This window comes from Neomonachus schauinslandi, chromosome 6 (genome assembly GCF_002201575.2).
Source record: "Neomonachus schauinslandi chromosome 6, ASM220157v2, whole genome shotgun sequence".
Taxonomy (NCBI): Eukaryota; Metazoa; Chordata; class Mammalia; order Carnivora; family Phocidae; genus Neomonachus; species Neomonachus schauinslandi.
In genome coordinates this window covers 127,835,966-127,861,263 of record NC_058408.1, presented here as the reverse complement: position 1 = coordinate 127,861,263, position 25,298 = coordinate 127,835,966, and the positions used below count along the sequence as shown (strand labels likewise).

Here is a 25,298-nt window from a genome sequence, read left to right as displayed (position 1 = left end):
CAAGGATTTTATTTCTCCTTGGACTTTCCCACCACTTTGGCAAAAGTAGAAGGGGCATTAACTTGATTTAAGAAATGATGTTGTAAAACTTTGGGTACTTCGATTCTTGGTTTACAGATTAACATCCAAGTTCTCTCCATATTATTCTCTCATGATCTGCCCATTGTGTTTCTGGACTTCCTTTGCCAAGGATTTATAAACAGTATTGCAATGGGATGAGCAGTTTAATGAGTTTTGATAAATGTATACATCCTTGTAACAACTATCCCAGTCAAGGTATAAAACATTTCTTTTCTCTAAAAAGGTTCCTTTGTGCCCCTTTTAGAGGATGGTAAAAAAATTTTTTTTAAAGATTTGTTTCAGGGCACCTGGGTGGCTCAGTCGTTAAGCGTCTGCCTTTGGTTCAGGTCATGATCCCAGGGTCCTGGGATCGAGCCCTGCATCGGGCTCCCTGCTCCGTGGGAAGCCTGCTTCTCCCTCTCCCGCTCTCCCTGCTTGTGTTCCCTCTTTCGCTGTGTCTCTCTGTGTAAAATAAATAAATAAAATCTTAAAAAAAAAAAAAAAGACTTATTTCAGGGAGAGAGAGAGAGAGTGCATGCACAAGTGGGAGGGGCAGGGAAAGGGAGGGAGAATCTCAAGCAGACTCCATGCTGAGTGCCAGGCCTGACACAGGGCTCAATCTCATGACCCCAAGAACATGACCCAAGCTGAAACTAAGTCAGACGTTTAACTGACTGTGCCACCCAGGTACCTTGAGGATTTTAAAATTTTTTAAAAATGAATTTGTTTGGGATGCCTGGGTGGCTCAGTCAGTTAAGCGTCTGCCTTCAGCTCAGGTCATGATCCCAGAGTCCTGGGATCGAGTCCTGCATTGGGCTCCTTGCTCAGCCGGAAGCCTGCTTCTCCCTCTCCCTCTGCCTGCCGCTCCCCCCTGCTTGTGCTCTCTCTCTCTGACAAATAAATAAATAAAAATCTTAAAAAAAAAAAAAAATGAATTTGTTTTAAATGGTGGATTGCTTAGCTATAAAAATAGAGTTGTAGAAAATTTGGAGAAAACATTAAAAGAGAAAGAATAGAATTCACCTATAATCGTACCATCCAAATTAACATCAAAATTAAATCTTTTTTTAATACTTGAATATGGTTGTGACCATTATCATACATTTAAATGTATATAATTTTGCATGCTGTTTTTTCACTTTCCATTGTAACATAAATAACTTCTTGTGTTGTGAAAAATTCTTCATGGTATGCTTTTTAAGAGCTTCATGGGGCCCTGCCTGGGTGGCTCATTTGGTCAAGCATCCAACATTTGGTTTTGGCTCAGGTCATGATCTCAGGGTCCTCTTGGGCTCCCTGCTCAGCGGGGAGTCTGCTTCCCTCTCTCTCCTTCTGCCCGCCCCCGCTTGTGCACTCCCTGCCTCTCTCTAAAATAAATAAATAAGCCTTTAAAAAAAAAGAGCTTTATGGGGTTTCATTATATATCTATGTTTTAGTTTGCTTGGGCTGCGATAACAAAAAAAACACAGATTGGGTGGCTTAACAATGGAAATTTATTTTCTCATAGTTCTGTAGGCCAGAAGTCCAAAATCAAAGTGCCAGCACCTTTGGTTTCCCCAGAGGCCTCTCTCCATGGTTTACAGATGGCCACCTTCTCGCAGTATCCTCACAGGGCCTTTTCTCTCTGTGTGGGAGCAAGCATCCTTGGTTGTCTCTTCCTTTCTTATGAGGAAGCCAGTCCTATCAGATTAGGGCTCTACCTTTTTGACCTCATTTAACTTTAATAACTTTTTTTTTTTTTAAGATTTTTATTTATTTATTTGACAGAGAGAGCAAGAGAGCACAAGCTGGGGGAACAGTAGGAGGGTGAGGGAGAAGCAGGCTCCCTGCCAAGCAGGCAGCCTGATGCGGGGCTCGATCCCAAGATCCTGGGATCACGACCTGAGCCGAAGACAGACGCTTAACCATCTGAGCCACCCAGGCACCCCAAATGACTTTTTTTTTTTACTTTTTAATTTAATCTCTACACCCTGTGTGAGACTTGAACTCATGCCCCCAAGATCAGGAGTTGCACGCTCCTCTGACTGAGCCAGCCAGGCGCCCCTTTAATGACTTTCTTAAAGGCCTTATATCTAAATACAGTCACATTAGTTAGGGTTAGGGTTTCAACATATGAATTTTGAAGGAACATAATTTAGTACATAACATACAGTAGTCTCCCCTTATCAGTCATTTCATTTTCCGTGGTTTGGAAGCAGATGATCCTTCTTCTGCATACCATGGGTCAGTAGTAGCCTAACGCTAGGTCACAGTGCCTACATCATTCAGCTCACTTCATCTCACCACACAGACATTTTATCATCTCACATTACCATAAGAAGGCTGAGTACAATACAATAAGATACTTAGAGAAACCACATTCACATAACTTTTATTGCAGTATATTGTTATAATTGCTCTATTAGTTATTGTTAATCTCTTACTGTGTATAAATTAAACTTTATCATAGGTATGTATGTATAGGAGAAAAACAGAACATAGAGGGTTTGATACTGTTGACAGTTTTAGGTATCCACTGGGTGTATTGGAATGTATCTCCCGCAGATAAGGGAGAACTGCTGTATGTGTAATGATTTACTTGCTATTCTCTCAGCATTGGATGTTATTTCCACAGTTGTTTCCGGTTTTATTATTATTATTATTTTTGAAAGATTTTATTTATTTGTTTGACAGAGAGATACACAGAGAGGGAACACAAGCAAGGGGAGTGGGAGAGGGAGAAGCAGGCTTCCCGCTGAGCAGGGAGCCGATGCGGAACTCGATCCCAGGACCCTGAGATCATGACCTGAGCCAAAGGCAGACACTCAACGACTGAGCCACTCAGGCTCCCCTCCAGTTTTCTTTTATTACAAATAAAATTATGATGAACATCTTTTTGTTTAAAGCATTTTAGTTTTTGCATTCTGGGTAAAGCTGAATTCTCTGGAGTGGTGTTTGTGGGTCAAAGGGTATAAACGTTATTAAGGCTATTGATAGAGATTGCCAAATTGCCTCCTAAAAGGGCCGTGTACCAGTAATACTTTCCTTGATAACGTATAAGTGGCGGTTTCGCTGTACCTTTATCAACATTAAAATCTGTATTAATTTGATACATAAAAACAATATTGTTTTAATATGCCTATTTAAAGTGAAGTTGAACATTGTAGAAAAGTGTTAACTTTCCATATTTTCCCCCTTTGGGGGGTGGGGGATTTGTTGACTATTTACTTTGCTCATGTTTCTTATTAGGGATGTTATTTTTTTAAAAAGATTTTATTTATTTATTTGACAGAGAGAGACAGCGAGAGCAGGAACACAAGCAGGGGGAATGGGAGAGGGAGAAGCAGGCTTCCTGCTGAGCAGGGAGCCCGATGCGGGGCTCGATCCCAGGACCCTGGGATCATGACCTGAGCCAAAGGCAGACGCTTAACCGACTGAGCCACCCAGGTGCCCCAACTTTTAATGTAAATAAAATTTAAGTTAATTATGAATTAAACCAAAATTTACTTTAAAAATTAATTTAAATTAAAAACAAATTTAAATAGATCTGAAGAGGGGCACGTAGGTGGCTCAGTTGGTTAAGCGTCTGAATCTTGATTTTGGCTTAGGTCATGGTCTCAGGGTTTTGAGATTGCGCCCTGCGTAGTGTTTCTCACTCAGTGCAGCATGTACTTGTCCCTCTCCCTCTGCTCCTCCCCTGCCCTCCCCCCAACTCTCTCTCAAATAAAATCTTTTAAAAAAAAAGGTCTGAAGACTTAAGGTCTTTAATTTTGTATTTTGATATCCTACGTTTGCAACATTGAATGGAGTAGTCTAATTCTGGTCCATTGATGTATGCTTTCCTCTGAGGAAAGGTACTCAAGGGAATAGTATCTGTAATACCTAATCAATTGCTGTATGCAATTATAGCCCTCTTTTCCTGGTGATAAAAGGAATTAGCACGGGCGCCTGGGTGGCTCAGTTGGTTAAGCAACTGCCTTCGGCTCAGGTCATGATCCTGGAGTCCCTGGATCGAGTCCCGCATCGGGCTCCCTGCTCGGCAGGGAGCCTGCTTCTCCCTCTGACCCTCCCCCCTCTCATGTGCTCTCTGTCTCTCTCATTCTCTCTGTCTCAAATAAATAAATAAAATCTTAAAAAAAAAAAAAAAGGAATTAGCACAAGCAGTGTGTGTGTGTGTGTGTGGAGGGGCAATTTATGCATCAGAAAGTTGAAGTTTCTTTCTTTTACATGTGTACAAATTCATCTCCAGCATCTTTAGTGGCCTTAGCAAAGCTGCCTTGCTAAAGAAAAGGGTATCTGTGGTGAGTTGCATCATACTTTTAGGCTTATCCCTGTTTTTCTCTGTTACAGACGCTGCATTCAGGTAGTACATAAACTACTTTGCTACCAGAAGAAGTGTAGAGTACGCCTGCATTACACCTGGCGGGAACTCTGGTCAGGTAACTTTCTCTTTTGAATTCATCTTCTTTTCCTAGATCTTTTATGAGCCCCTAAGCCTAGGCACAGATGAATTTTTTTAAAAGTTTTTAGTGTGTTTAGGATGCTTCTATTTTCATTTACACTTTTTGTCATTTCAGCCTTGTTCTTATCCAGACGTAGGCATGGCACATATCTATTCCATACTTCTTCCCAAATTTCTTCTCCCTGTATGTTTTTGTCAGCTGGTAGAAAACAATTGAATGTATCTTGAGCTCTAATGATTCTTGCTTTGAATAAGAGTGAGGTAGGAGGAATCAGTACAAACTTGGATTCTCCCTCAGTTCCATGTGGTAGCAGCATATGGACTATAGGGAGGCTTCTGTGTGTTTCCTCAAGATGAGTAATCTCTGGAGGAATGTCATAGGGAGAGGGGGTGGGGAGGGGGTGGAGAGATGGGGGGGAATCCTGTTCTTTGTGTTACATCTGGCATTACTGCTGTTTACAGACAGTGTCACTTGTACCACTCCCCCTGTGCCAGAGACAAAACCAGCAAATTACAGTGTTTACTTTTGTCTTTGTGTCCATTCGGTAGCCCAGTAAAGTCACAGCTACCCCTGCAGGCGGGAAGTGGTTCTTCTTTAAGGGTACAATTAATGCTGGCTTGCCACCCCTTTCTTTGTGTAATTAAATTGGAGGTTTCAGGAAAGCCAGGAGACATGCTCCCTGAGGCATTTGCTTGCTGATAGGTCCTGTGGCTTTGGTGACCTGATGGTACAATAAAGTCTTCTTCGGATGATTATAGTGTGAATGGTTGCCCCACCCGTGGAAGAGCTTCTCAGCACAGGAGGGTGTGTTAGTGTCAGAGGCTTCGAAGGAAACAGGCCACTAACCCCACCCCCTTCCATGGAATTCATCTCACTTGTTGTGACACATGGTTTCCTCCCAACCCAATTTGGCTTTCTAAATTTAGTCCTCTATAATGGGAAGTAGAGATCTTTAATTAATGGATTAGCAAATTCTTTGCAGTTACTGCCTATGGTGGTGAAGGGTGGAAAAGTAGAGTAACACTAAGTGGTAATAGTGGCACTTTGGTATTTTAGGAGAAGAGTGTGATTGTGTGAGAGTTTGAGACTGAGGGAATGTCAGAAGATCTACAGAGATCAGAAGAGATTGAAATGACTAAAGTTAGTAGAATTTCCTAGGTAGGACCAATTCTTATTAACATACAGGACTGTTGTGGTTGTCCATGAATAGTTATATGATTGTTAGGTTCTAAAAATTTAGGATTAAAGAGAAAACACAAAAATGATACAAATCTGTGGATGGGGGTGCCTGGGTGGCTCAGTCGTTAAGCATCTGCCTTCGGCTCAGGTCATGATCCCAGGGTCCTGGGATCGAGCCCCGCATCGGGCTCCCTGCTCAGCAGGAAGCCTGCTTCTCCCTCTCCCACTCCCCCTGCTTGTGTTCCCTCTCTCACTGTGTCAAATGTGTCACTCTGTCAAATGAATAAATCTTAAAAAAAAAAAACAACCAAATCTGTGGATGTTCGTTAATAGTTGTAGGACTTGATAACAAATACAAATGGTTTATGTCTATAACTGGGATGAATTTACCCATTGTAGTACTAACGAGTTGGTGGTAATAGTTGTTTCTGCCTGCTTTTGATTCTCTTCTGGTTTGATTTTTTTCTTGTATTCTATTTTCTTTCCTTTCTATCCTAGCCATCCTGTCTCTGGTCCCTAGGATCTGTCTGGCTCTTCTCCCATCCTCATCACGTGTGGTCATCTTCCTCGTTGTTCTGTTGCATTGCCTTTTACCATTTACCCTGGTCTGTCTCCCTGGGGCCCAGGGCTTTCCATTACTCTCCTTCCTCCACTTTGTATCCTGTCCTTTGTGCTACTGTTGTCATATATCCTACTGGTACATATGTTGAAATCCCAAAATACATTGCCATCATTTTTGTTTAAAGAGTCAGTTATCTTTTAAAGAGGTTAAGAATGTCTTCTGTATTTATTTTTTCTTGATCTTAGCACTTCCCCATTCTGGCTAGGAAATTGTGAGGCAGGAGACCATTTTTATCCTATGTTGGTCAGTTGACTTTATGTCTTTGAGTACTTTCTGTCATGTGCAGCTCTGTTCGTAATTATGTGCTATTTCAGGACTGACTGAGTGGCATCCTAAGCCTTGATAGGTAGAGAGGAGATGTATATGAGGATTCTTTGTGATGCTGGGATGACTTCTTGTTCCTGAGGCATAGGTATTTGTACTAGAGTTCTCTGCCAAGTGAGGTTAGGTCCTTTTCCTATATAGACTGGGTGAGTCTCCTGGAACCCTGGCTCCCTGTATTCATACACAGTGAGATGCCGAGCAGCAGGTGTTAAGGAAAGTTGCAAAATACTATACTACATCTGATGCATCAGAGCCCATAATAACGTATAATATTGCAATCAGTGAATATAAATGTGGTTATGGTGGATCCACCCACCCCTTGGCTGGCAGTATCCCTCATATGTTGGGATGCCCATGTTTTTACTCTTTGCCTTCTAGACTTAAGGATTTGCTGGAGGTGTATGAACCTCACCATGGTAAATATGCTTATGTGTATAGATGCCCATACTATGCTGAGAACTTTAATTGAATTTTATTTATAAATAAAACTGGGAAGGCGTGTGTTGTTAGATTGGACACACAGAAGCCGTTGGGTGTCTAGGAAGCAGTTGGCTAGGACCCAGATGCCTTTTGTTGTTTGGAATGTGGTGTGTAGTATCACTGCACTTCGAATGGTGATTTTTATTCCTGTGCTGTTTGACTGCAGTCACTCTTTGTTATTGGGGAGGTAACCAGAGGTCCCCCTACAAATTCCCATATGGAAATCCAGGTGTGCTCTTGTGGACGAGGATGAGGCAGCTGTATTAGTTGGGGGTTTAATCCTGCCTGCTCTGTTGGTTTTACAGATACAAGCCCTGACCTTCTCCCTGCTGCCATTGTCTATTTATATGGTGCCTGTCACCATAGTATCCGAGTATTTGGGGAAATATATTTAGGCTAACTTCAACTAAAATAGGGAAAGGAAGAAGGCCTGCCTCTCTCATTGCCCTCTTTTTAGCAATCACTATTTTTCACCAAGTTATGGAAAATTCAAAAGCTCTTCTCTGACCTCTAGGCTACCCAGATCTCCTGTTTTGGGTAAAAGATTAGGTCTTAAAACTATCCTCTATAGAGATAGAAAACTGGGTTTTAGGATAAGATCCTAGGAAATAGGTCTTTACCTTTGAGAATATAATGAAAGATACAATCTTTGTGTTCAGAAAAATGTCCATTTGCATATACATATTTTGCATATAATTTCAGAGAGTTCATGGACCCTCTGAAGCCATCCATGATCCTGTGTTAAGAATCCCTGTCTTGGGGCGCCTGGGTGGCTCAGTCGTTGAGTGTCTGCCTTCGGCTCAGGTCATGATCCCAGGGTCCTGGAATCAGGCCCTGCATTGGGCTCCCTGCTTGGCGGGGAGCCTGCTTCTCTATCTCCCACTCACTCCCCCTGCTTGTGTTCCCTCTCTCACTGTCTCTCTCTTTGTCAAATATATAAAATAAAATCTTAAAAAAAAAAAAAAAAAAAAGAATCCCTGTCTTAATTTTAGGTTCCATGGCCTCCCAATTATTTCTGTTTTCACAGAACATCTTACTATCTGTGTTAATATTTTTTCTTTATTTACTGATCATACTGTATTTCTCCTGGGAATTTTAGCTTCACAATCTTCTCTCTGAACTTCTTTGGGATAAGGAACACGTTGGTCACTATATTTTATTTCCTGTGTCTTCCTATGGCACTTGGGGTTTCTATTTTAGCATATTGCACTGTTTTGCTATGTGTGCATAAGTCTGCATAATGATTTATTTAAATATCTTTCTTTCCTCTTAAAAAAGTTTTTGTAGGGCAGGGCCTTTGTTTTTATCATTGCTCTATCTTCAGCACATACTTGGCTTATAACAGGGGCTCGGAAAACATTTGAATGAATAAATGGATAGCTGGACATGTAGAATTTCTATTATTGATGAATCAACATTCTCTTAAAGCAGTACAGTGCTGTGTTTGGGCCTCAAAACAATAACAACAATGAGAACAACAACAATGATGATAGAACCCAGGAGGATGTTTGTTGTCATGTTTCTGTTGAGCTGACTTTATCACTTTTTTATTTGAAATTTTTTTTTTTTAAGATTTTATTTATTTATTTGAGAGATTATGACCCCAGCTGTAGGCATACGCTTAACCGGCTGAGCCCCCCAGGCACCCCTATTTGAACTATTGATGTGAAAGGGAGTGGCGGGTGATTTCTCTTTCCTTTGTCTGTTTCATCCTTACCTACAGATACATGCATTGCTTTTAACTAAGTAAAAATGGAAACTTTGATGGTTTCCAAGCCATTAACCAAAGAATGAGCAGAATGTTTAGAGAGAAGCATGTAGTTGTTAGAGAGGAAAAGACCTAAACAGAGCTTCATGGAGTCAGCTTATTTTACTTCCACTGCAGGCAGAAGGGGCACTGGGGAGGCAGCCTGCATTTAAATAGTGTAGCTTTCCACAGTCTGAAAACATGGGTCGATTTAAAGGCAGATTTATACTGACATTTTATATTCGACATTTATCTATGGATCACCGTCCTTCTTACCCTTTCACTTTGCCACATCCCTGGGTGATAAGTCATTATTTTTATCACCATTTGTTGGGGAAGGGAGTGGAGGTATAGGAGGGTAAGTGCCTTGCTAAGGATCATGGAACCAGATACTAAACAGAGTCATGATTAGAACTTAGAGTTCCTGACTCCTATGCTCAGACGCAGATCACTAGGCAACATTTGCCTCCCTGCAGGAAGAAAGGCCCCCAAAGCCCCCAAAACAATCTGTTCAGCTTCACTGTGCTAAATAGCATCCAAAGCATTCACAGCTTTGTGAAAAAGAGAGAAATCGTACATGGCCTGACCTTTTAGATACCTACTGGGACAAATGGAAAACCCAGAAAGTCTCACAGCTTTGTGGATCCAGCTGGCTTTCTCATGACTAGCAGAAGCCTGTGACTTCATGGTTAGGTATACCTTGAGACTGGGAGCTTAGAGGCTTTCGTTGGCAGCTTGTTATATTGTAGTGTTGTCACACAGGACTGAAAATCTTCAAGGGAAAGACTGACCTGAGCCATAGATTGACCTGTGTGTTCTTTTTTTTTTTTTTAAGATTTTATTTATTTATTTATTTATTTGATAGAGCGAGAGAGGGAACACAAGCAGGGGGAGTAGGAGATGGAGAAGCAGGCCCCCAGCGGAGCAGGGAGCCCAGTGTGGGGCTCGATCCCAGGACCCTGGGACCATGACCTGAGCCGAAGGCAGACGCTTAACCAACTGAGCCACCCAGGCGCCCCTGACCTGTGTGTTCTTGTATAAGTATAGCTTTGACAGCTTGGTGGTCAAGCTGTCCTGATTTAGGGACTATTCTTTGAACTTCTAATTGTGAGCTTTTTTTGTTGTTGTTGTTTAGTTTCATTTTTAAACTTTCAATTTTGATATAATTATAGACTCACAGGAAGTTGCAAAAATAGTATAGCAAGTTCTCGCACCCTTCACCCAGCTTCCTCCAGTGGTGACATCTTATATAACTCTACAATATTGCTTCTTTTAGTTTTGAAGAAGGTATAGGGAGGAGAGAAGGACACAGCAGTAAACAGCTAGAGTAGATGGGGAGAGGAATTTTGGCAGCTGCTGTTGCTATTTTGTTTTTAAAATTGCTTTTTAAATTGTTCTTCCTCTTTCCCCCAAATTTTCTCTGATGTAGGGGAGTATGTTACAAGATGTATTCTAGGCTTGATGTGCCTAATTAAGACTGCTCTAGCTTCCATGTGCAAAAAGATGGAGGCTTCTTTCTTCTGTGGATAATCAGTTTCTCTCAGAATGTTTTAATACAGGGTCATTAGAAGGCATTTTTCTGTTTCCATAATTTTGTTATGAAAGATTCTATACAGCAGTGTAGAAAGCCCTAGGACTGAAAAAGAATGCCAGAAGACTCTTTTTTCCTTCAAATCACCACATTTGGCTAAGTCTAAAATTTATACTATTTTGACTCTTTCTTTCATCCCCTCAGAAATTTGGCAGAAGCAAAAGATAGGAATTTCTAACAGGTTTAGCCTGTTAGAGGGAGAAAAAGATTCCCTCCAAAAAGCCCCTGAAAAGAGTGAGAAATCTCTGTTCTTTTCTCTGCACATGAAGTCACTTCCTATCCAGAGAAATGTCAACTCTCATAGGCCCATTAGCATCTTGTCAACTAAAAGAGACAGAGGAAGGAGTAGCTGTGCTTTTGTTGCTCTGTCGGTACTAGTTCTAAAGGAACATATTTGGTTTCATGAGGTGTCATTGTTCCCTGGATCTCCAGTGAGCAGGACAGGTCTTTTTATTGTTTTTCTCACATTTTGGCAGGAAGTAAAGTTCTTTATTCTACATCACATGCCTCCACTGAGATGTGGTCTCACTGACTATTAGATTTCTTAAAGGGTGACAATTTTGGCTCTCTCTTACCTGGGCAGTGTTGGAAAAAATAAGTAGGTGGTATAGGACCCTAGAAGGCACTGGCTTCTGAGCGTGGTTAGAGGCAGCTGCACAGGAATAAGGTGTATGGGATCCTGCATTTCCCAGAGTCTGAGTTCCATATGAGAACTTTCACATAAGGGCTCATTTTCATGATAAAGAAGAGGGTGGGTGGTGACTGTGAGAATTGCAGTGTCCCCAGGTAAACAGGGAATTGGAGATAGTGGAGAACCTTATTTTCCCTTTAAAGCAGATATACTTCAACAGCAAGGAAAATGTAACACAGAACTTAACTTCCATTTGAAGAAAGAGTTTGTTCTTTTTTCCAATTCATCTAGAGGGGCGTGGAGGCTTCAGGCAATGCAGCCTGTTGATGTACTGACTTTTTTGTGTGTGTGTGTGGTAAAATACATGTAATATTTACCATCTTAACTGTTTTTAAGTGTATAGTTCACAAAACTGAGCACCTGGGTGGCTCAGTCGGTTGAGCGACTGCCTTCGGCTCAGGTCATGATCCCAGGGTCCTGGGATCAAGTCCCACATCGGGCTCCCCGCTCTGCGGGGAGCCTGCTTCTCAACCTCTCCCACTCCCCCTGCTTGTGTTCCCTCTCTCGCTGTGTCTCTCTCTGTCAAATAAATAAATAAAATCTTAAAAAATAAAAAAAAAAATATCACATTGTTGTGCAGCCATCACCACCATCTCTGCCCATAACTCTCTTCATCTTGTAAAACAAAAACTCTTCACCTACTAAACGAGAACTCCCCATTCCTCCCTTTGCCAGCCTCTGGCAAGCCATGTTCCACTTTCTGTCTTTATGATTTTGACTACACTAAGCACCCCAAATGAGTGAAATCATATAGTATTTGTCTTTTTACGGCTGGCTTATTTCACTTAATATAATGTTGTCAGGTTCAAGAAATCAGATTCTCTCTTCCTTAGAGTTTGCTTTTTTCTTTTTTTGTTAATTTTTTTTATTGTTATAGGCTGTCTCTGCCCATGTTCAGCCTGAGTGTAAACTTAGTGTCTTCTTTGCTCTCTTCTGAGCCTTTTCCTGGGCATGTGCAATCACTTTCTAATCTTCCCTGTATATGCAATTGATTTTTGTTTTTTTAAAGGAGCCGCAACAGGGGGCTTGAACTCATGACCCTGAGATCAAGACCTGAGCTGAAATCAAGAGTTAGATACTTAACTGACTGAGACACCCAGGTGCTCCTATGCAATTGTTTTTGAATGTTCTAGTCTTAATGTCTGCCTCCCAAAGGGAGAAAGACAAAAAATGAAGGTGGATACAAGAGGGCACTTGGCCCTTTATTTTTTAAAGATTTTATTGATTTATTTGAGAGAGAGCATGAGCACAAGAGTGGGGAGAGAGAAGCAGACTCCCCAGTGAGCAGGGAACCTGCTGTGGGGCTTGATCCCAAGACCCTGAGATCATGACCTGGAGGTTTAACCAGCTGAGCCACCCAGGCGCCCCATACCTGGTCCTTTAAATCTCGTGGATGTAACTTACCTGGATGGGGATGGGTTTGCCTCAGTGAGAGGAGGTGCAGCAACAATGGTGGCTTGCTTCTTTGTCTGCATCTCTGTAATCAGAAGCAGGAACCAGCTATCCAAGCACAGATCCCCAGTATTTGGGGAACAGGCTCCTTTTTGCCCACCTTACCTCCTAAGAGCTGTGTGCATGCTGCTTGCTACATGGCTGGGGGGGTGGGGTGGGGGATGTGTAGCTGCTACTGTGCTAAGAGCTGAAATGGACTGAAATTAACAAAAATTTACCATCCAAGTCTTCCCCTGGAAGTTGAAAACCTTTACCAGACTTCAGAGTTCCAAAATAGTTAATATCAGACAGATTCTGTCACTGCAATGATTGTCAGGGTAGGGAGAAAGATACCTGGTGCTTTCTACTCTGCTGTCTTCCCAGAATCCTCCCATCAGATGTACTAACTTTTGTGCTCTATTCACCTGGAGAGGCTCATAGCACACAACCAAAGCCATTTCATTTTCTTGTTTGATTCATTGGCCTCTTCAAGTGAGGTGCTTGGGTTTGCAGCCAGACAGATGCCTATATTCTGAGAGGCCACCTATGTATTTTAAAATTATTCTACTGGTAGGTGTTGGCTTCTAAGTTGTCCTGCGCCACTTTGCTGATTGACAGTGAGCCTGCTGATTGTTGGCAGTGTCCCTGGGTAATTGGTGATTTTGTCCAGGGATGCTAGAATTGGCTAGAGTTTATAGTGCCTCTCTGGTTTGGAAGGCATTGGCTTGTTATACTAGTGCTATTTCTAGCCTGTCCTTGGAGTTCCTCTGCCTTTCTTCTAAGCAAGTGAGATGCTAATATTTCTCTTCTATCAGTCACTGTGAAATTATCCATTTCCCCAAATGAGCGCATTTTGATTTGGATCTGTGGCATCTCATCCTAGCTCCATGCCAGGCCACAAAATAGGGCCTGGTTGAGTCTTGTCTTTGCTTTCTTTCTCTTTTTCTTTATAGTATGTTAGAGCTGTTCAAACAGACAGCTCTCTCTGACCTGATTCTTTGGAGACAATTTATTTGTGCTCTGCTAGAGGCTCTCTGTCTCCTTCCTGTTTTTAATATTATTTAAATGTCATTCACTTGGTTTTATAATTAACCCTTCCCTTTGCTTCTCTGAGGCAGACGTCTGAGCTACCACGTAATTGTGTCTTCCTGTAGTTGGCTTGTTCTTCTCTGCACCTGCTTTACCTCAGTGTCGGGGACAGGTTTTAGTCCTGGAGAAGTTCCCATATCCATTATTCATTCTACTCTTCTACGTGCAACACAATTTGCTGCTACTCTCTCTTTGAATTCAAAGCAGTTTAGGAAAAAATCTGGGGAAGTCCTCATTATGTGGGGTACATTGATGTTAGGGACAGCTCTGCAAACAAGGTTCCTTATGGGGTGAGGGAGACCCGTGTGAGGTGGCAGTATTCTTAGGTGGATGGCACGAAACTCTTCCCATTTGAGAAATAGATTAGTTGCTCTGGGAATTCACTTGGGACTCAGGGAACCATCAAGGTGCCTATTCCTGGTTCAGCGTCCCAGAACCTGCACGCTATCTTATATTCCACATGCATCTGCATACAGAAGGCAGAACTTCTATGCACTGTTGCCATACTTGATGCGCAAGACTCCCCAAGGGAAGGTTAGGCCAAAGCTAAGTGTGAGACTGACTGGTGCCTCTAATAGAGTCAAAAGAGGCAGCAGTTGCAGCCAATTTGTAGTTCCTGAAAAAGAGCCCAGAAACAAAATTTTCAAAGTGCCTGGTAGACTTTCCAATGAAGAAACAAGTGTGTATGGAGTACCCACTTCCCTACAACTTAACCACATTGCGTTTATAATATAATATCTCAAATATCTCACTGACATAGCTTCTCTATTTTTTACTCAGTGTAGGTTAAGAGTATTTGAAGCCAGGTATCTGGAGCTTCATTTAATAGAGTTAGTAAAGATCAGGAGTCTAATCCAGGATACCTAAGGATTTCCTAGACTATTGTTGGTACTTAAGTATATTGGTGGCTTTGATTGTGAACTTCGATTATTATTCTGAAGGCTGCCACAGTGTCGTATTGAAGGCTACTCAGGATTCATTTTTAATTTGCATTCCTGCCCAAGAGTCCGTGGCTCTCTTTTGATTGAGTATATTTGGCTCCTTTTCTTTAACCCATCAAAGCGGAAACATCTTTGCATGTTTGGCCGTGCACTCCATGCTGTGTATACCGTGATGTACATTTTAGCTAGTCACTTAACACTGAGGTTATAGAAAGTTGGGATGGATGTTTGTGGGGCTCATGCTAGTGTTGGTAGAAAGAAAAACATTGACCTCTTGTTTGTTTTTAATTGGTAAAACATACATAACATAAAATTTAACCATTTATTTTTATTTTTATTTATTTATTTTTTAAAGATTTTTTTTTTTTTATTCATGAGAGACAGAGCGAGAGAGAAAGGCAGAGGGAGAAGCAGGCTCCCAAGGAGCAGGGAGCCCGATGCGGGACTCGATCCCAGGACCCTGAGATCATGACCTGAGCCGAAGGCAGACGCTCAACCATCTGAGCCACCCAGGCGCCCTAACCATTTTTTTTTTAAAAATTTTATTTATTTATTTGAGAGAGAGAGAGAGAGTTAGAGAGACTGCACGAGAGGGGGTAGGGTCAGAGGGAGAAGCAGACTCCCCACTGAGCAGGGAGCCTGATGCGGGACTCGATCCTGGGACTCCAAGATCATGACCTGAGCCAAAGGCAATCTTTGCCGCTTGACCGACTGAGCCACCCAGGCGCCCCAAATTTAACCATTTTTAAATGTACAGTTCAGTGGCATTAAGTATATTCACATCATTGTTGTAAATATTTCCACCTTCCATCTCCAGAATTTTTTCATCTTCCCAAACTGAAACTCTCTGTACCCAATAAACAATGACTCTACATTTCTCCTTCCCCGTGCTCCTGGCCACCACCATTCTACTTTCTGTCTCTGTGAATTGACTACTCTAGTCATATAAGTTGAATCATTCAGTATTTGTCTTTTTGTGACTGACTTTTTCTACTTCGCATACTGTCTTCATGATTCATCCGTGTTGTAGCATGTGTCCGAATTTCCTTCCTTTTTCAGGCTGAATATTATTCCATTGTTTGTATACACTGCATTTTGTTTATTGGATATTGGGTTGCTTCTACCTTTTGACTATTGTGAATAATGCTGCTATGAGCATGGGTGTATAAATACTTGTTCGAGTCCTTCCTTTTCACCTCTTGTTTTTGAGAGTGTGGAGGTTAAAGTGTCCCAGGTCAGTGGGGTGAAATCCTCATATTCTTTTTTTTTTAAATCCTCATATTCTTATGAGAGAGATGCGCTTGAACTTACAGGATTTTTTTCATTGGCCACTTTGATATATGAGGGCCTGATCAGTGGAGTTCTGACTAAAGTTATGGTTTGGATTGCAAATATAGGTGTTGACCCTAGATAGCTAGCTCCCCCACCCTCAACAAATGTTTCTTTAATTTAAATTTAGGAGGAACCAGTACAGTTGTATAGACCTTGGCAGGGGGAGTTCATGGACCTTCTTCCCAATATGTTGCCCTTAATGCAGTTTAGCTCCAACTAGCTATGTGGCTTTGAGTAACTTATTTAACCTTTCTGAGTTTCAATTTGGTCATCTGTAAATTGGGACCAATAATACCTTCTTCATTGGATAGTTAAGGGGATTTGATGAGAATAATGTACTTTAAGTGCTTTACATAATGCTTAGCATCTAGCAGGCACTTAATGTATGTACCCCCCGGGCCGCCTGGGTGGCTCAGTTGGTTAAGCGTCTGCCTTCAGCTCAGGTCATGATCCTAGGGTCCTGGGGTCGAGCCCCGCATCGGACTCCCTGCTCCACGGGAAGCCTGCTTCTCCCTCTCCCACTCCCCCGCTTGTGTTCCCTCTCTCGCTGTCTCTCTCTCTCTCTGTCAAATAAATAAAACCTTTAAAAAGATATATATGTTACCTCCCTTGCCACTTATGACCACTGTGTTTCTCCCTTTGAAAAGAGACGAGTGTAGTTTGGGGCAGGTGACTTCTGTAGTTAAGTCTCTTTTTAAGGTGTCACATAGAGGGCAGTAGAAAAGAGGAAGGTTTTAGATACTTTGTGCGAGCTTCTGGCACAGTTAGTAACTTGTAGTTGTCAGTCAGCAAGAAGATATGATACATTCCTTTATATGGTATGTCTGTCTGGCATTGGCGTTTTGGGGCAGCGCATTCCTGGGGCTATGGAGGATGGAAGCTGATGAGAATTGTCTGTTAAGGCCTGGAAGGTTTCAGCTACGAAGATTGTCTGCATCTAAAAGGATACTCTCTGCAATAAGCTCTGCCATTCTGTTTTGTGGGGATGAGCAGCCATTGCTCACCAAATGGGCAACACTATTTACACAGTGTTGAGTTACTATAACATAGGCCCTTCTTCTTTGGAAATATCTCAGACTAAGCATCAAGTCTTTGGTAAGGAGGGGCTTATATTAGCCTCTTCTCCCCTTATAAAAACTATTTAAAAATTGGAGGGGCGCCTGGGTGGCTCATCAGTTAAGCGTCTGACTCTTGGTTTCCGCTCAGGTCATGATCTCAGGGTAGTGCGATTGAGCCTCCAGTTGTCAGGCTCCATGCTCAGCGGGGAGTCTGCTTGTCCCTCTCCCTCTGCTCTCCCCCCCCAACTCTCTCTCTCCCCCTCTATCTCTAAAATAAAAAAATCTTCAAAAAAAATTGGAAACATGGTAAACCAAAAGGTTATATTTTAAAAAAAAAGGACATCCTGCTCCCCTTATTTCCACAATGACTACAACATGTACTTGATACCAAACTCTTACAGACATATGACTAATTAACAATGTTATGTTTATACAACCAACCTCTTATCTTTTATAGTTATCTTAACTCTTCTCTCTATGTACTGCTACTTCTGTGACTATCTGTGGAACAGTTTGGCTGGTCATGTGCCCAGATGACACGAAGTGGTGTCAGATTTCTAAAAATGTGTGTGTGTGTGTGTGTGTGTTTGTACGCGCGAATGTGGAGAGTGGTGAGCCAGGAGCCAGCCAGGATGAGCTCTGTGCTACTTATGCGTTGGCACTGAGATCCTGAGTGCCAGTTCTCTAGTGTCCTTGACCTGCCCCTGTCTGATAAGAAGCTGTTCTCTTCTTTGGCCTGCAGTTAAATCCTATGCATAGCTCTATACCATAACAGCTTATGAATAAGCTTGGCTATTAATTATTTATACCAGTGTTTTTTGTCTTGTTTTGTTTCAGTTCTGATTTTGCATAAAGAAAGGGGATCTTGGCTCTCTTTATTTTTTTTTTAAGATTTATTTATTTTAGAGAGAGGGCGAGTGAGAGCATGTGTGTGTGCACGAGCGGGGAGAGGGGCAAAGGGAGAGGGAGAGAGAATCTCCAGCAGACTCCCTGCTGAGTGGGGAGCCTGACACTGGCTCAATCTCACGATCCTGAGATCATGACCTGAGCTGAAATCAAGAGTTGGACACTTAACTGACTGAGCCACCCACGTGCCCTTGGCTCCAATCACATTCCATGTTCAGATCTTAGTTTTAAAGAGGACAAAGCTGAGCGAGGGGGATAGGAACAGTTTTAGTTGACAGTTACGTGCTGTTTCTCTCCTTCCCTCCCTCCCTCCCACCCATCCTCCCTCCCTCCTCCTTCTCTTTCCCTCCCCCCCTCCCCCTTTCTCTCTTTCTTTCTCTCTCTTTCTTTCTTTCTTTCTTTCTTTCTTTCTTCTTTTCTTTCTTTCTTTCTTCTTTCCTTTCCTTTTCTTTCTTCGATACTACAAAAGAGGCAGAAACAGAGAAAAGGGGAAAAAGGTGTGTGATAGGTGAGCTGTAGAGAAGAGCAACTAGAGCAGATACAGAGGCCCTGCTGAAGCAGTTGATGCTGAGAGAAGCTACTTGGGAGTCTTTCCCAAGTTGCGAATGGGCAGTAGAAAGGTAATAACGAGGTATTAAGCACCTGTACTCTTTTTTTTTTTTAAAGATTTTTTAATTTATTTATTTGAGAGAGAGAGAGAGGGAACACAAGCACGGGGAGTGGGAGAGGGAGAAGCAGACTCCCCACTGAGCAGAGAGCCCGATGTGGGGCTCGATCCCAGGACCCTGGGATCATGACCTGAGCCGAAGGCAGATGCTCAACGACTGAGCCACCCAGGCACCCCATGCACCTGTACTCTTAATAAGTAGCTCAGGACCAAGAGAAGGAGTGGACCAGATTCATGAAAATAACCTGGAATAGCCATTAGGTGGAGAAAGTTATAAACCAGCGTCAAGAGAAGTGTTGGGAACAGTGTAGTCAGCAAATCTAAGCACACCATTTATAGGTAAGCTTCCCTCCCTTTAACATTTAACTCCATCTGGCACCTTTATTTAATCTTAGTGGAATGGCAAAAGAATGCTAAACAGGAGACCAGGTTCTAGTCTCAGCTTAGTCACTAGGTACTTGGGGTAGTGGGGGGAAGAAGTGTTTTCTAATCCAAAAATGAAGGAACTGGATTATATGATCTCTAAAGTCCTTTCTAGTTCCAAAAATCAGCTATGCTGAAGCCTCACAGACTTAGAACTTCCAATACATCAGGTCAAAGGACAGCAGACCATGTATGTGTAGTGATGTAGAGGACACCGAACAGTTGACAGAATGAGTGCAAAGTCAGGGTGATGATGAAGGATTTTCAAAAAGCACTATTCCATGGGATGTTGGGGCATTCCCTCTTGAGGAGGAATTGTGGTCCCTGATGTCAGAGGCTTGTGGGAGCCAATTTTGAGGTTGCTTTGTTCATTTTCTCTGCCTATTAAATTTCCTCTAGAGAATGACCACTTCCAGGTGAGAAAACTCTGGCCTTTTTTGGAGGTTGGGGTGGGGGGCGGAGTAGGGGTCTGCCTGAATTATCAGGGGTAGAATGCAGGTTCTCCCTGGCATTGACTCTCAGAGTATTGCAGTGCTGAATTCTCCTTCTCAAAACTGTTTGGCTTCACTGATGTCCGTGGTAGTTGGGACACAGGTTGCCTCTTGGCCTGTACCAGACTTGCTCTCTTCCTCCCCTTATATTTATCCCTTTGTCATCCCTGACTCTGAATCCCAGAGATCAAAACTAGTTGTAGTCCAGCAGAGGAGCAATAAATCATCGCTCCCACTTCCTTTTCTCCAGGTTTTCTGCTCCTTAATTACCACATAACCACTGCTGAGGTTGCATCTTTGTGCTGCGTATGCTAGGGACAGAAGCCCTCGTTGATGGGACGTGTGCAAAAGCTGCTTTGTCTCTCTCCAGCCATTATGTTTTGCTGTTCTACCCAGCGCCACGTGCTCTTACCCATCCTTTTCTCTTGTCTCCTGTGAGTTTTTAGAGTCTGATTGTCAGGTGATTTACCCATTAACAGGGCTTGCTAAGCTCTGGGGGTAGTGGGTAGAGTGGGCAGCCCTTAAATAACTCGGCAAGATGATCTTATTAAAGAGAGAGGTTTGGGCTGGGTTAGTCATTTTTATATGGATTTTCGCTAGTCCCCTTTATTCTCTGAGCTCCTGGTAGGAGTTAAGCAGGTCGTGTGATCAAGAATGGGCTCCTATGGAGCTTTTTTTGGGGTCTAGTCCAACAGTTTGCTTGTTAACAGATAACATCAAAAGGGCCAGCTGCCTGTCATTTGCCTTTCCATTATGAAACCTCAGAGAACTTGAGTCAGTGCAAGGGTGAAGAATTCATAAATGAGGGTGCCTATGACCTTCATCTCTAGCAAGGCTTTTTTGCCATTTGAGGGGAAGAGTCAGGCTTTAGAAATAGAATGTAGACAGGCCCTTGTACTTTTCCTTGCCTGCTGTTTCTTTACTATACCTGTGATTTCAGAGGTTGAGAGTAAGGAGTGTTGTGTGGCAGGCAGCAAGTATCTGGAGAGTCTTACTCCTACTCATCATTCCCTGCTGTTTCAAATCAAAGCTCACATCTCTTCTCGAAGGGTAGTAAACTTCACACAAAGCTCAGCCAAATGGACTTCTTTGCTGGCAAAGAAGCAGATATGGTCTTAGAAAAGGAGAGGTCAAGTCTTTTTTTGTGTCCGTGGGAGTAGAGAAGGTTTAGGGGGAGAAGACAGAAGGACCACCAATTGGTTGCAGCTGCTGAACCCCTTCTTCATAGTTTCCCATCAAGTAGGGGAGGTAGGTACAGCGTCAATAGTCATGATGGGCACAGAAGTAGGATTTACTTCATGGGTGTGGGTGAAAGAGAACAGGCAACTGATGATTTCTTTTATGCTTAATATTTATTTGCAAAAATGTCTTTATACCTACAGTGTTAAGCTAGGTATTTGGCAGTCAGTCTTTTAACTGAGGTTGCCTGGGTTTTAATCCTCATTAAGCATATCAGGGAGAAAGGGGACCTTTTCGGTAAATGTTGTCATGGTTGAGAGAGGAAAGGGTAAGCCGTACTTTTGTTTGAACAGTTAGGGGCTTCTTTTTCTCTTCATGAGCTCTCTTGCCATCTGGAGCTGAAGTACAATGTAGTTGGCACATCTGGTGACCAGTTAGAATTGAAAGGTGCCCCTCTTAGCTGTGATGTTTGAAACAAATGCATAGCTAAAACATTGTGAAATGACATGCCATTAGCCTAGGATGAGAGGGGGATCCTCATTTTGATCTATAAATTGAACAAATTTGGTGGGGAAATCACTGTGTGGGAGTAAACTTGGAATACTAAGAGGTCCTTTTTTTTTTTTTTTAAGATTTTATTTATTTATTTGACAGGGAGAGACACAGCGAGAGAGGGAACGCAAGCAGGGGGAGTGGGAGAGGGAGACGCAGGCTTCCCGTGGAGCAGGGAGCCCTATGCGGGGCTTGATCCCAGGACCCTGGGATCATGACCTGAGCCGAAGGCAGACGCTTAACCGGCTGAGCCACCCAGGCGCCCCCCCCCCGCTTTTTTAAAACATTTGTTTGTTTATTTTAGAGAGGGGGGGAGAGAGCAGAGGGAGAGAATCTCAAGCAGACTCCTCACTGAGCGCAGAGCTGGATCCATCAGATCATGACCAGATCCAAAACCAAGAATCAGAAGCTTAACTGTCTGAGCCACCCAGGGGCCCCTAAGATGTCCTTTTTGTAGTCAGATTTCCAAGTTTAATTGCTATTAAAGAAGTGGCGCAAAGAGGTCAAACTGGGTCTCCCTTGCAGCAGCTGGAGTCATGGCAGGACAGATGTTTAGAAAGTTTCTTCCCCTCTTTGGCCAACTTTTAGTGGAAAGGAGAGCTGCCAAAACTGTAACCAGAGGAGGCATTATGCTTCCAGAAAAATCTCAAGGAACTGTATTGCAAGCAACAGTAGTAGCTGTTAGATTGGGCTCTAAAGGAAAGGGTAGAGAAATTCAACCAGTTAGTAGGAAAGTTCAAGATCAAGTTCTTCTCTCAGAATATGGAAGCACCAAAGTAGTTCTAGATGATAAGGATTATTTCTTATTTAGAGATGGTGACATTCTCGTAAAGTATGTAGACTGAAAGAAATCATTATTGAAACGACATTAAGTGAAGCTGCCCATTCCAGTGAAGTTGTGTAATCTTTCATCATGTAATTTTTGTGTCTCTCTTTTATGATAAACTAATAGTATAAAAAAAAAAGTGATACAAAGAAGTAGATTTTTAAAAACCTTCTAAGGGCAGATAAACAGATATGTGCTTGGGAAGGTCACTGCTTGCTTTAGATATATCTACCTTACCTGCTTTTAAAAAATTCTTGGTAGCTGTGACTTACTTGTTCTAGCCCTATTTGGATTTCTTAAATCTATTTTCATTGTTTGATTTAACTTTATTAATTACTCTTTGAATACCTTGTTGATGTCTTTTTTTTTTTTTTTTTAAAGCCTTGATAAATTTGCTGAAGTTCCTTATGTCAAATGAGACTGTACTTCTGGCCAAACACAACATTTTTACATTAGCCCTTATGGTGAGTAACAAAAAAAATACTTCTTTTTTTTTTTTTTTTTAAAGATTTTATTTATTTATTTGAGAGAGAGAATGAGATAGAGAGAGCATGAGAGGGGGAGGGGCAGAGGGAGAAGCAGACTCCCCGCTGAGCAGGGAGCCCGATGCGGGACTCGATCCCAGGACTCCGGAATCATGACCTGAGCCGAAGGCAGTCGCTTAACCAACTGAGCCACCCAGGCGCCCCCAAAAAAATATTTCTTAAGGGGAGTGGGAGGTATAGGCTTCTAGTTGTGGAAAGAATAAGTCATGGGGATAAAAGGTACAGCATAGGGAGTATAGTCAGTGGTGGTGTAATGGTGTTACATGGTGACAGACGGTAGTTCCACTTGTGGTGAGCATAGCATGATATATAGACTTGTTGAGTCACTATGTTATACACCTGAAACTAATGTAATGTGTGTCAATTGTACTTCAATTAAAAACATTTTTTTCCCCTTTTTCTGAAGCCATACCCTAAGATAGATGGGCCAGGTTGAAACAGGAGCTAGTATTCTGGGGACTAAGGCGTAGGGGGAGTGAGGCCTTTATTTTCCTTTTGGATTTGAATCTCTAGACTGGTGCTTTCCACTGTTCCTCTCTTACCTATGTCTTTGGCAAACTTGAGATTCTTTCTCTTTCATGAGAGTGTATTGTTTGGTAGGGACAGGTATGGGTCAGATCTCTGTGAGCCTTGGTCCCCAGTGAGAGACTGAACTACTAGGCTACTATAGTCTCTCTGTTGGTACAGAGCAAAGCCTCTGGAGGTGTCCCAGCCAGATGAATGGTTCCGTCATGGCTGCACTTGGTTTCAGAGGGACATTATAGATGCCTATTTATCTGACTGGTTACTTGGGGTAGAAGGAGGACATTGTGCGTTTTGACTGTCTTCTCAGGTTGTTACCCAATGTGTTCATAAATGTTTAACATTTGAGGGGAAAAAGCCCTGATTTGTAGCATTTGTGGATTTCTGTGGTACAACTATTCCCATCATGGCCAGTTTCAAGCTGACAATGTGACGTTGTTGAATGTAGAGCTGGGGAGATGAGCAATAACACACCATTATATGATATTCCCACCACACAGGTATAAGAAGTGTAAATTAATCTCAAGAACATAAATAATACTAAAAGATAGAAAATAATTAGGAAGTTGTAAGTTTGAGTATTACCTTCATTTTAATGTAATTTATTGAATTGTAAGTTTATATGTCAATTTGTAATAATGGCTTTTTTGTTAAACAACCAGCTCACAAAATTCCTGAAAATTTTAACAGTCAGCTCTTACAAGCCAATAAGAACAGGCTACAGCATACTGCTGACAATACCCTTCTGTGGTCTTCATAGCACGATGCCTGTGTATGGGCTTTTGCTTCTTTTTTATTTATTTATTTTTAAAAATTTTTTAAAGATTTTATTTATTTATTTGACAGAGGGAGATACAGCGAGAGAGGGAACACAAGCAGGGGGAGTGGGAGAGGGAGAAGCAGGCTTCCTGCTGAGCAGGGAGCCCGACGTGGGGCTCGATCCCAGGACCCTGGGATCATGACCTGAGCCGAAGGCAGACGCTTAACCAACTGAGCCACCCGGGCGCCCCTTTTGCTTCTTTTTTAGATTGTGAACCTATTTAATATGTTTATCACATATGGCGACACATTCCTGCCCACTCCCAGCAGCTATGATGAACTCTACTATGAGATTATCCGCATGCACCAGAGCTTTGACAACCTCTACTCTATGGGTAAGCTGTCTTTTCTTTTTACTCCCCTCCCCACCATCAGCTGCAATTTTTGGCATGTAAGAGGAAAAGACTACAAAAGATTCTCTTCTAGTTGCTTGGTTCCCTGCTTGGCACAGAAATCTAGAAGTCTCTTCTCAGGCAATAGGAAGTTATATGTGGAGTTCTTTGATTTGGGGAACTCAAAATTCATCTCAGGACGAAGCTGGTTAGCAGCCCTATAGCCCTTATGTTTGTGAGAGAGAGAGAAAGTAGGTAGGCTTGTGGATTTAGTGACTGCCAGTGAGATGGGAGTGAAAGAGTGGGTGGAAATTGACAGCGGCAAATAGAAGAGCTTGGATCCCAAAGGAACATTGTGTGATTTGAGAAGGTACAGGATTTTAAAGAGTTTTAATGTACCTATGTATTTTTAGCATAACCTACAAGAAGAAGTGGGCAGTAGATAAAAATCTCTCTTGCCATCCTTTTGGTGATTGGCTCAGTGAAAATTTACTTTGTGGCCATAGTAAATATAACTTATTTCTGAAAGAGGACATGTATTTCTGTAAATTTGAGTGAAGAGTCTACAAACCTACCTGGAATTTGAAAGGTCAGGAAGGGTTTCTGTAGATTCCACAGAAACAGAAAGCCCCTCACTAAAGCTTTAAAAAGAACAAACCCTCACTTACTAGCTTTATTGAGGTATAATTGATATATAATAAACTGCACTTGTTTAAAGTATGCAATTTTTGATGTTTTGACATACATCTATATATACGAAGCTTTCACTACACTCAAGATAATGAACATATCCGTCACCTACCAAAAGTTTCCTTTATCCCTTTATGTCCCTCCTACCACCTCTAACCACCTCTGTCCCTTGCTTTCTTTCTCTGGGCAACCACCAGTCTGCTTCCTGTCACTACAGATTAGTTTGCTTTATCCCTTTTGTTGGAACTATTTGTAAAAACTCTCTCCCATATCAGGTGCAAACTAGAGGGGATTTGGAACAAGTACTAGGAGAAAGAGTAGAAGCAAACAGTAGAAAAGAAGGATTGCCTAGGAGGACA

General features: G+C 42.2%; 2 protein-coding genes across 2 annotated transcripts in view; both read left to right on the top strand.

Annotated features, from left to right (window-relative positions):
- Positions 1 to 25,298, top strand: part of ARMH3 (armadillo like helical domain containing 3) — a 178,314-nt gene that overhangs the window by 56,623 nt on the left and 96,393 nt on the right. The window contains exons 20-22 of the mRNA XM_021700255.1: positions 4,390 to 4,478; positions 22,413 to 22,495; positions 24,126 to 24,252. Of these exons, the coding sequence (XP_021555930.1) occupies positions 4,390 to 4,478; positions 22,413 to 22,495; positions 24,126 to 24,252 (299 nt within the window). The remainder of the gene's footprint in view (positions 1 to 4,389; positions 4,479 to 22,412; positions 22,496 to 24,125; positions 24,253 to 25,298) is intronic.
- On the top strand, positions 21,742 to 22,050 carry LOC110589695 (10 kDa heat shock protein, mitochondrial-like). Its single transcript, XM_044916584.1, has one exon. The coding sequence runs from the start codon at positions 21,742 to 21,744 to the stop codon at positions 22,048 to 22,050; it is 309 nt and encodes a 102-aa protein (XP_044772519.1).